The 10,919-nt window shown below is 60.0% G+C and overlaps 1 protein-coding gene across 5 annotated transcripts; it reads left to right on the plus strand.

The window, feature by feature from the left end:
- Positions 1–1,306: 1,306 nt before the first annotated feature.
- On the plus strand, positions 1,307–10,459 carry GLI4 (GLI family zinc finger 4). 5 transcript variants are annotated; one of them, XM_060116410.1, is made up of 4 exons: positions 1,307–1,388; positions 7,779–7,937; positions 8,627–8,728; positions 9,416–10,459. In XM_060116410.1, the coding sequence occupies exons 2-4, from the start codon at positions 7,811–7,813 to the stop codon at positions 10,330–10,332; spliced, it is 1,146 nt and encodes a 381-aa protein (XP_059972393.1). In that variant the 5' UTR covers positions 1,307–1,388; positions 7,779–7,810; the 3' UTR covers positions 10,333–10,459. The 5 variants fall into 5 exon arrangements, with proteins under 5 accessions (XP_059972393.1, XP_059972391.1, XP_059972390.1 ...); XM_060116407.1 differs by lacking the exon at positions 1,307–1,388 and adding an exon at positions 5,860–6,420; XM_060116412.1 differs by lacking the exon at positions 1,307–1,388 and adding an exon at positions 6,471–6,694.
- Positions 10,460–10,919: the final 460 nt, after the last annotated feature.

Raw genomic sequence — 10,919 nt, forward strand, 5'->3', positions numbered from 1 at the left:
AGGGTGTGGAGAAAAGGGAACCCTCCTACACTGTTGGTGGGAATGTAAATTGGTGCAGCCACTATGGAAAACAGTATGGAGGCTCCTTAAAAAACTAAAAATAGAGCTACCATATGATCCAGCAATCCCACTCTTGGGCATATACCCAGAGAAAACCATAATTTCAAAAGATACATGCACCCCAATATTCATTGCAGCATTATTTACAATAGCCAAGACATAGAAGCAACCTAAATGTCCACTGACAGAGGAATAGGTAAAGGAGATGTGGTATATCTATATACAATGGGCTATTACTCAGCCATAAAAAAGAATGAAATAATGCCATTTGCAGCAACGTGGATGGACCTAGAGATTATCATACTAAGTGAAGTAAGTCAGAAAGAGAAAGACAAGTATCATATGATATCACTTATTTGTGGAATCTTAAAATTATACAAATGAACTTATGTACAAAACAAAAATAGACTCACAGACTTAGGAAACAAACTTACGGTTACCAAAGGGGAAAGGTTGGGGGGGAGGGATAAATTAGGAGGTTGGAATTAACATAAACACACTACTATATATAAAAATTGATAGTTGACAAGGACATACTGTATAGCACAGGGAACTCTACTCAGTACTCTGTAATGACCTATATGGGGAGAGAAACTGAAAAAGAATATATATATATATATACCCACACATATATGTATGTATAACTGAATCACTTTGCTGTACACCTGAAACGAACACAACATTGTAAATCAACTATACTCCAATATAAAATGAAAATCAAAGAACAAAAAAAATCTATAGCAAATTAAACCTTAAGTTTAAATGTTAAACGGCATTCTCTTAGAAAACAAGAGCAGTACAGAGTTTCTGCCATCACTGTTAATATTCACATGCATCTTCCCGGACCAGGGCTTGAACCCGTATTTCCTGTATTGGCAGGCAGATTCTTAACCACTGTGCCACCAGGGAAGTCCCAAATTTTGAAGCACTTTCCTTGAAATCTTGTTGCCACCCAGGGTGGGATACATGGGTTGAGCCACAGCCCGCGCCCCCTTCCCCACCTTGCTCTCCTCCAGCCCCTGTGGCCGTCATCCCCACCAAGTACCAGCGTCCGCGTGTCCATGTACCCAGAGCCTGGCCTTATTCACACCGTTGGCATTTCCCAACTGTTGATAATTTCCCAATTATCAACCAGGTGATAATTGAGCTTCTTTATTTATTCAAAAGGTATTTCTGTCCTTTTTCGGTTGTGAAAGCAGATCAGCCCCAAAGCAAGAAGTTCCTGATGAAATATGCGTAAAAAAGAACCTCAAAACTAGCAAAACTTCCACATTCCTGAGCTCCAGGGAGGAACAGAGATCAAGGAGGAAGGGAAGAGAAAGGCCGTGGTAAGAAAGGACACCCCTGCGGTCCACATGCTAGGCTGCAGGAGGGGCGCGTGCGGGGACACGGGGCGCGGAGGGCTGTCACTGCAGGGTGGGCGCTGTCACTACAGGGCAGGCATTGTCACCGCAGGGCAGCAGACACTCCACCCTCGGGCAATGCCTGCCGTCGGGTCAGGTGGAGGGAAGTGTTTCGTCTGATAGGCCCTGTGAAGGCAGTGAGGTGAAAAGGGGAAGCAACCGCAGGGAGCCGTCTCGAGGTTCTGAGGCGCTCGGCCCCTCCCTCTCAGCCAGGAGTGCTGTAGGACAGGCTCCAGGAGGAAACAGCTGCAGGCCAAGTCAGAACCTCCTTGGCCTCAGAGCTTGTCCCGGCAAACGCCCTTCAGGGTGTCCCCTCCCCACTGAACACAGGAGAACTGTTAAAGCAGCGACCGCAGAAACACGTCAGGGCACCTGAGTTACCGCGCAGGCTCCGCGCTGCCGGGGCCAACACGGAGGGCGCTGGGACGGCATGACCTGGCGTCAGAGCGAAGACACAGAGGACCTTGAACGGACGTGGGGACACCTGCGATGTCCCGGGGACGTGACATCTGTGGTCCTTGGTGCCAGATCCTGTGCTCTGAGGGGGGCTGGCGGTGCAGGCCACGGAGCGGGCGGGGCTGATGGGCTTCAGCCCAGGTCGCCCTCGCCAGGTCCATTGCACCCCTGGGGAGGCTCTGGGCACCAGCATGTCACCTGGGCTTTATTTCTAATGGCCGCTCATGTCTGTCCCCATTTGGGGCACCGAGATGTGATCACTCCTTTCTTCTGCCGGTGAGCTAGACACCAAGACGCACTGCAGAGTGACACTGGGCTGGCCTGGGCCCTGGGGGCAAGGCCAGGGCTCCGAGTCGCCCTCCTTGCAATGGAAGCCCCTGGTGCTGGGGCACTTGGGCATTTGCTCTGGAGCAGCACAGACAGAGGTCACGGTGAGGGTGGGGTTTTCAGCGAGCAAAGATGGCGGGGTGAAGGGGGTGTCTCGAGGCCCACGGAAGCAGTGCTGGGACCAGAGAGGGAAATGGCGGGGGTCAGGGCGGGAGTGACCCGGGATCCACTGCCTGGGGTCAGGGCTGTGCTCTGAGAGGCAGCCGGTGCCTTCAAGGACCCCTGCCCCGAGCTCGGAGTTCACTGTCTCCTGGCTGCTTGCGCACAAACTCCAGCCACCTGTCAGCAAAGCCGGGAGCCGGAGGTCCTCCCCTTGACCAGAGCCCCTACAGGATCCAGGCCCAGCCACAGGGCGAGGCTGACGCTGCGGACTCCACGGACGGGGGTTTCCAAGGCCTGAGGACAGCCGTCCCTCGGGGTGAGCTCCCGGCGCCCCGGCCCCAGTGCCCACAGCGATCTCGGCACTGGGCGGCCCCGGTGTCAGGTACGCCCGACACAACCTGCGAGCTCCCTGTGGCCCCGCGTGGCCTGTGTCCGTGCAGCCTCACCCACGCAGCATTCTGGTCCTGTTTGCCTTGAGTGTCCTGCCTCTTGGTGTTACTGCGTGTTTGTTTCCGGGAGAGCTTCAGCACTGGGGATGCTGCTCTCCTCGTGCCCCACCTGGTGGACCGAGGTGGCCTTGGGCCTGTGCTGGGGTGGACGCTTTCCCCAGTCTAGTGTTTCTGACTGTTATTTTTAGTCCTAGAAATGCAACTTTCCAACTAGTCAAGTTTGTTGAACTTCTACGTTATTATATTTTCACATCCTTCAGTCCGGGGAAAGCAAGTGTGGTCTACACTTGGGGTAGGTGTTCTCTTTCGTTCTCTCCTCGCTTTCCCGGGGCCTGCTTTCCACGCGGTGTTCTCTTACCCCAGACGGGCGTTGCGCTGGCCCCACGTGTCTTCCCGGATGCCCTGGGCATCGTCAGTGCTTCCTTGTCCTGCTGCCTCTGGATCTTGTTTTCTCCCGCAGGAAGCATCCGTTCTGACCTGTTCACTGCAGTCAGCTGCTCTCCCCACAGTCCAGATTCCCCAGGGAGGTGCCACTGGCTCAAGGGAGAGACCATCTCCCAGCCCAAGGTCTGGCCCAGGCCTGCAGAGCCAGAGACCCAGCTGGTCACTGCCTCTGGATGCGTCTCTTGGGGGCCGCCTCATCTTAACCAAACTTGTAAGAGACCAACACACAAATCAGAAAACGAATGTGCTAACCTAGGATGGGCATGACCCTTTGCTGCAGCAAAATATCGTGTCCCTCAATAGACACCCCCTCTCTGAGCCTGAATACAGGTTCCCCTGCTATCCAAAAGCAGAGCGTTCCTGTGACACCTTCCAAGGCCGAAATGGCATAAAGCGAAGAGGCACTTAGTTACCTCGTTAGGACACATGTTGCTCACGGCGCACAAGACAAATCGAGACGAAGCGCAGACACCCGCAGACGCGGCTCGCAGCCCTGGCAGCTTGGTGCTGAGTGTAGCTCCACAGGAGCTTGGCAGGGCCGCTGTCCTGCCTCGGTTGCAGCTGCTGCAAAACAAATGCTGAGCGCTGTTTTCACTTTTTGCCTTTATTCAAAAAAAGCTAAAATCCTGTTTGGATTTGTCGGAGAACAGGTACTAACATAGGTCTCTTGTAAAAGCAGAGTGGTGTAAAGAGAACTTTCAAAAAGCAGGGGGACATTTTTACCTGGGAAACAAAGTTAGGCCCTGTCGTTGCTTCATGCCTGCAGTGTGATGTGACCTTGCCTGCCCCCAGACCGTCAGCACCCCGTTCAGGTCCTGAGCTCTGACGCGCTGTCAGTCCTCCCCTCTGTGCCCCTGCTCACTTTGCCTCTGTTAGAGCAGATGTTCTCACGAGGGGCAATTCTGCCCTCAGAAGGGGACGCTGGCAACACCTGGGGACATTTTTTTGGTTGTCACAACTGAGGGGAGGTGCTATTTTTGTCAGTTGTGGGGGGGCAGGGAAGCTGCTCCGTGTCCTAAAGAGCCCAGGATGCTGAGGGTGGGGACCCGAGTTAGATCCGTGACTTAGGCGAAGGGCTAAAGAGAAGATTCACGAGGCCGGAGAGAGAAGAGTAAGCGCTTGTCAGCTGGAGGTTTCAGAAGCTGGAAAATGAGGAGAAGCAGCTTTCGGCAGAAGCCTACACACTTGACAAGGTGCACGTCCAGGCTGAGAAGGCTGGCAGGGCCTGGGGATGGGCGCCCGAGTAACCCTGACAGTGGGGCAGAGGTGGGAAGAAAAATGGTGCTTGGCTAAAAGTCTCCATGGGAGTAATTAGAACCCCTCAGGTCTGTCCACCCTCATGGGAAACAGAAGGCTGCCCCCATCCCTCTGAAACTGAACCAGCAGGACAAAAGTCCAGCCCACGGCCACCGCTGTCCACCATCAGGGAGGACACATCCAAGGAGAATTAGGCTGTGTGCATTTCCATCACAAGCCCCCTCCTCTCCCCTGCCGTCTCCCCGTCTCCCTCCTGCCTGAACCCCGAGGTGTCCTCATGCCCCACATCCCAGGGGGCAGCGAGGACTGTCAGTTCTGCCGCCCACACGGGGCCCCACCGAGCCTCCTCTCCATCTAGCCCATCTCTCCCCTTCTCTCCTGCCTCCCCACCGCCCCAGACTGTTCTTAAATGCACTCTTCACTCCCCTGCCCGGGACCTTCCGTGGCTCCTGGTGCAAGAAGAATGAAATCCAGGCTCCACGTTGGCTTCAGGACCGCTTGTTGTGTCCTCCCTTTGCTCACCACACTCCAGCTTGCCTAGTCTTCCAAATCCGTGGGGACACTCCACGGTGCCTCAGGACCTTCGCACATGCTTCTCTGCTTTCAACGCTCTCACCTCCAGCCTTTGTGTGACCAGCTTGCCCTCCTCCCTCCCTTTCTTCTCTGATGTCACCTCCTCAGCCCTTTGAGGCAGGGACTTGTCCTGTTCCACACTGTGGCCCAGGGCCTGGTACCAGGTCAGGCAGAGGGGGTCAGGGGGTAACTCTTACAGAACCTACAGGACTGGGACCCACCGGGAGCGGGGCAGGTGGAGCAAGTGGCTCCACTAGCTCCACCTCTAGTCTTTGGTGGGAATCAGCTACTCCAAGTACAGGCACCTTTTCTCCAGCTCCAGGTGTGCTTCAGCCTCTCTCCCAGCTCTCATCTTGGTCTCACCACTCGCCAAACAGGGCCCCTCCCCACACACTTGGTCCTTCACACGTCCCTGATCATCCAGTTTTTCTGCTGCCTTGGCATCCGCCCTGGGACCAGATGTCTCTTCCTCCCTGATGAGATCCTCAGGCCTGGGGCTGTGGCTCCGCCCTTGCTGTCTTCCCGTCCGCTACTTGCCCAGGCTCAGGGGTAGCCATGGGCAAGCAACCCTGCCGGACGTCCATCCCTGGTGGATAGGTTCATGGAATCCTCCTCCAGCTGTTTTCAGGAAGAATTCCACAAAAAGCGTTTGGGAAAATCTGTAACACACTCCTCAGGCCCTAGAGTTTGGGAACACACTTCAATGAAAGGGCAGTTTAGGGGGTATTCGAGACACCCCCAAAAAGGGAGGAAGCATGTCTTCAGCAAGTTCCCCAGCAAATGATGGCCGTCCATCCTGGGGAAAGAAAAATCCCTCCAAGAATGCTTTGGGTGGAACTTTTCATATTGTGGAAGGGAGAATTCCAGGGGCTAAAAGAATATGTGTGAGATCCAAGCCTCGCTCCGCAAGGAGGGATGCGTGCCAGACGCGCGCTGCCCTGGAAGCGTGTGGACCGGAGACAGCGAGCTCTGCAGACGAACCAGGGGCGGCCGGCCTCGACGGGCTCCGGGCTCTGGGCTCAGAGGGCGCACGCGGGTCCGCGGCACGCGAAGGGACCTTCCCGGCCCCAGGCTCTCGGCGCGGCTGCGGTGGTCAAAGGCCGCAAACACGGGGTCGAACACCTGTGGGGCGGCCCGGCTTGGCGAGGGCCCACGCCCGCAGAACCCCGAGGTCACCAAGGCACCGGTCCTCCGGGGACCTAGAGCGTCCCGGAAGTGCACGAGGCCGGACGGGCGGGGCGCGGGAGCACTTCCGGCCGGCGGGCAGGCGGCCACCTCCCGATCGGAAGGTGAGTGGGCTCCGGGCGGTGGCGGTAGTGGCGGCTGCGGGGGATCCCCGGCCCAGCCCGAGCTCGCGCGTTATCCCCGCAGCCGCCACCACCTTGGCCTCGGCCGGGCGTGGTGGGCGCGGATGGCGGGACGCAGGGGGCACACTGGCCCCTGACGATCGCGGGTGTCCGTTCGCAGGGCGCCTCACCACGCGCCCGGAGCCCCAGGGACGGGAGCTGTGGTGATGCCCACTTTTCGGATGGAAAAGAGGCTCAGAGCTGCCCCTGGCCCGAGGTCCGTGGCCGGACTCAGCCGGGGCACCCTGCTCTCCGCCGCCAAGCGCCCCGAGTTCGGGCTCTTTCCGGCGGCGCACAGGCTCCAAGCTGGGAGGGGGTGGTGGAGGAGGGTTTGCTCCTGGGCCGGTGCCGTTTGTGTCCCCTCTGCCTTCAGCCTGTTGCAGCAGCGTGGACGTTTGCACTGGCGTCCCTTTGTGACCGCCACCTCCCCTCAGACAGCCCGGCTAGGGGTGACCGTGCCCTTTCCCAGATATTTAAAATGTGGCATACCCCGATGTCAGGACTGCAGCCCCACCGTGTGTCCACTTACCTGACTGCGGGTGAGCCTTCCCATCATTAGGGGCTGAGGTCTGTCGGGGGCTGACCCAGGAGGCCCCCACTGGTGAGCAGCCCTGTGGCGTCTGCCTCCCTGCTTCCTTGAAGCAGGTACTGCCTGCACCGTTATTGGAGGTACATTACCTTTCGTCCTTCCCCTGCCCCTTTTCACTCCCAGATAAGGCTTCCTACTTCATGGAAGTGTGAAAGAAAAATGCTCATTTTAGATCAAGCTATTCCTGCAAACCAGACTAAAGAAAAGTATCTTTGACCCCAAAGGAGGCTCGGAGCACCCTGGGCGGGGCTGGGAGGTGAGGGGTCCCAGCCTGCAGCCTCTGAGGGGGGTTTTCCTCTCTGGAAACGCCTCGTTAAGATTTAACCTAGGACGTTCCTGCTCCGGCAGGCAAGGTTCAGTTTTTTGCTCTCCCCAGGGCCAGCGGCCCCCAGCTGTGATGGGGGAGGTTTTTCTGGAGAACCAGCTTGCTTCTCTCCGTGGGCGAGGCCTTGGGTTGGGAGGACGTTGCAGGCGTTGCTGGGAGGAGAGCTTGGGTTCAGTGCGTGTGGGTGCGCTGGTGCTGTGCCCGTGGTGGAACTAACACACCAGGGGCTCCGGTGGCCTCACACTGTGGGCCACACAGGTTACCTCTTGGCGTTTAGTCCCTCCCCCGGGGAAGGAGCCTCCAGCTCACCTGTGGCTGATCAGCCCCACCCCGCACATCGCTCTGACCCCCTCATCTCGCCGTGGTTTTCGTTTCCCCGGCTCCCAGGTGTGCACTCCTCCAGCAGGCCTTGGGGGAAGATGGCGGCCCTGGGGGACGGTCAGGAGCCCCCTCATGTCCTGTCCACTGTCACTTTCGAGTCACCGGAGACCCCTGGAGCCTACCACCACCACGAGGCCCAGCTTCACCTCCACGGCCATCAACATGGTACTTACCTCCCTGCACCGTCACTGCAGGCAGGCAACTCACTGGGCGCTGGGGCTCCTGCACCCTGGTGCTTGGGTCGGGACTCGGGCAGCAGTGCTTGAGGCTAGGGGTTGAGCTGTGTGAGCAGTGGCTCCCTAGAGGACAGTCCCTTGAAGTGTGTTTCTTCAGGGGATGAGGGGTGCAAAACAAGCAGCCTCGATGGCCGGGCCTGTGTGAGAGGAGTCAGTCACCTTATCTCCCTCTCCGAGCCTTTGATCCCACGCCAGGAAAATGGTCTCCAGAGTTCTGGGCAAGCTGGTTTGGGTGGGGACCCCCAGGGACCTGCAGGGATGGAGCCATCAGCCTTGCTCCGCCCCCCGGCATGATCTGGGGGTGTCCAGGTGTGGAAATAGCCGACAACTGGTCGGGGAGGATGTCCAAGCCCTGCGGTGTGTGGTGCCCCTGGACCCTGCTCACACTCAGCCGTCAGGGAGTCCGGGCTCTCTTCCATGCCCCATGTCCCACAGGAGGCCTGGCCTCACTCCCCTCACAGTCGAGGACACAGATAAGCTCTTGACCGCCAGGACGAGGGCCCAGGTAGATGTGTTCCGTCCCACTCAGCGAGCCTCCAGAGGACAAGGAGGTGTGTTGGGGGGTACAACCCATTCTAGAGGAGGGGAGATGAGCCCCAGCCCCCCTGTGACCCCCAGGCTTCCCCGGCTGCAGCCCTGAGGTGCTCTCCCAGCCACCACAGGAGGAGGATCTCCGGGACGTGGAGGAGGTCCAGACTGGCAGAGGCACCTGCTGGCCAGGTGAGCGAGCAGAACCTGCTGCGGGGCCCCGCCCAGAAGCGCGTTTACCTGCGGCTGCTGCACGCCAGGCTCCGTGCAGCACCCACCACCGCTGCCAGGCCCCGGGGCCCCACTTGTCCCCGGCTCGGCGCTCACTTCTGTCCGCCACAGCCCCTCCCGCCGTTCAGTCCCGGTCTCGTTGCTGACACTTTCTGGGCTGTGCGAGCAGCGCAGACCCCCGTATCCACCTGCCTGTCCGGCTAGAGTGCCTGACTTGGCACCACTGGCCAGCAGCCGGGGAGCCGTCCCGGCCCCACTGTGTGCGGCCCTCGGCCTCCACTTGTCCCCTCAATCGGGCTCTGGTCCCCACCCCCTTCCCCTGGGGCTTCGCTTATCCAGGCCCTCAGCTCCTCGTTTCTCTCCCTCCACACCCCACCCCCGGCCTCTCTCCCCTAGAGAAGCCCTTGGGCTGTCCCCTGGGGATCCGTGGAGCAGCTCCGGGGCCGTGTGGGCAGCGTCCTCAGGATCAGGGGCTTTTCTGCTTGGCTCTGAGTCTGAATCTCCTGTCAGGCCTACCCCCTCCACCTGCACACGCGCCCTGTGTGTTCTCTCCCTGATCCTGTCATGTGGAATGGGACGGGGGTCCCCGCGGAGGGACAGCCTGGTGGGCGGCTGAGTACTCTCCGCCTCTCCCGTTTCTCATTTCAGATCCCCAGTTGGAGCGTGAGCAGGGCCCGTCGTCTCCCCAGCCGCACAATCCTGGAGACGAGGCGGACCAGGACACGGGGGTGCTCAGGACCCTTCTGAGGAGCCTTCCCCGTAGTCCCAAGTGTGGGGACAGCTTGGGGCAGGAGTGCAGCCTGGAGCGGCCGGGGGCCGGGCCCCGTCCCCAGAAGAGAGGCACCTGGCGTGGGCCGCTCGGGCTGCAGGGAGCCTCGGGGACAGAGGGCGGCCCAGGGCGCACCGCCGAGCTGGCGGGCAGCCTCGGCCGGGGCTCGGGCCTCGGGGCCCGGCAGGGTGGCCCGCGGGGCGGGAAGCCGCACAGGTGTGAGGCCTGCGGCAAGAGCTTCCAGTACAACTCGCTGCTGCTGAAGCACCAGCGCATCCACACGGGCGAGAAGCCCTACGCCTGCCACGAGTGCGGCAAGCGCTTCCGCGGCTGGTCGGGCTTCATCCAGCACCACCGCATCCACACGGGCGAGAAGCCCTACGAGTGCGGCCAGTGCGGCCGCGCCTTCAGCCACAGCTCGCACTTCACGCAGCACCTGCGCATCCACAACGGCGAGAAGCCGTACGAGTGCGGCGAGTGCGGCCAGGCCTTCAGCCAGAGCTCCAACCTGGTGCGGCACCAGCGGCTGCACACGGGCGAGAAGCCGTACGCCTGCAGCCAGTGCGGCAAGGCCTTCATCTGGAGCTCGGTGCTCATCGAGCACCAGCGCATCCACACGGGCGAGAAGCCCTACGAGTGCCCCGACTGCGGCAAGGCCTTCCGCGGCCGCTCGCACTTCTTCCGGCACCTGCGGACCCACACGGGCGAGAAGCCCTTCGCCTGCGGTGCCTGCGGCAAAGCTTTCGGCCAGAGCTCCCAGCTCATCCAGCACCAGAGGGTGCACTACCGGGAGTAGCAGGCGCGGGGCCGGCGTCAGCAGCCTGAGGTCGAGGCGAGTTCCCGCGGAGGGCTCCCGCCTTCGCGCCTCCTGGCCGGCGCAGCCGGCGTCTCGTGCGTGTCCCGAATAAAGTCTGTGTACTTGATGGACGCGGGAGGAAGGCCACGTGGCTGCCCCCCATCCCTGAGGGCTCCTCTCGGTAGAGGAGTGAGGGGCCTAAGGCAGAGCCCACCGCGTGCCCTAGCGACCGAGGCCTGCAGGCGTCGTGACTTACCAGAGCCATAGCCAGGGCGGGATCAGGCACCTCAGGACGGGTGGTTTCCAGACTGGGGTTGGGGGGTGCTGGCAGAGACGGGGCGGGCCCGGGCTGCCCGCTCTCACCCTGGGCTGTAGTCTCGGGTGGTTTGGTTTCCTCATGCGTCTGGGAGAATGTGTGTAGCGTGTTCTCTCTGCAGCAAGCCCTCGATCTGCTCTGTTTGCCTTCTCACCCTGCCTCTGCACCTACTGGTGGCTGCCTGAGGCCAGCGGGCTTCAGTGGAAGGTGGCCCTGCCCAGCCTTCATAGCTGCCTCCAGCCCCAGGAAGCCGGGGCCCCAGGGGTTCCCT

This window comes from Mesoplodon densirostris, chromosome 13, assembly GCF_025265405.1.
Source record: "Mesoplodon densirostris isolate mMesDen1 chromosome 13, mMesDen1 primary haplotype, whole genome shotgun sequence".
Taxonomy (NCBI): Eukaryota; Metazoa; Chordata; class Mammalia; order Artiodactyla; family Ziphiidae; genus Mesoplodon; species Mesoplodon densirostris.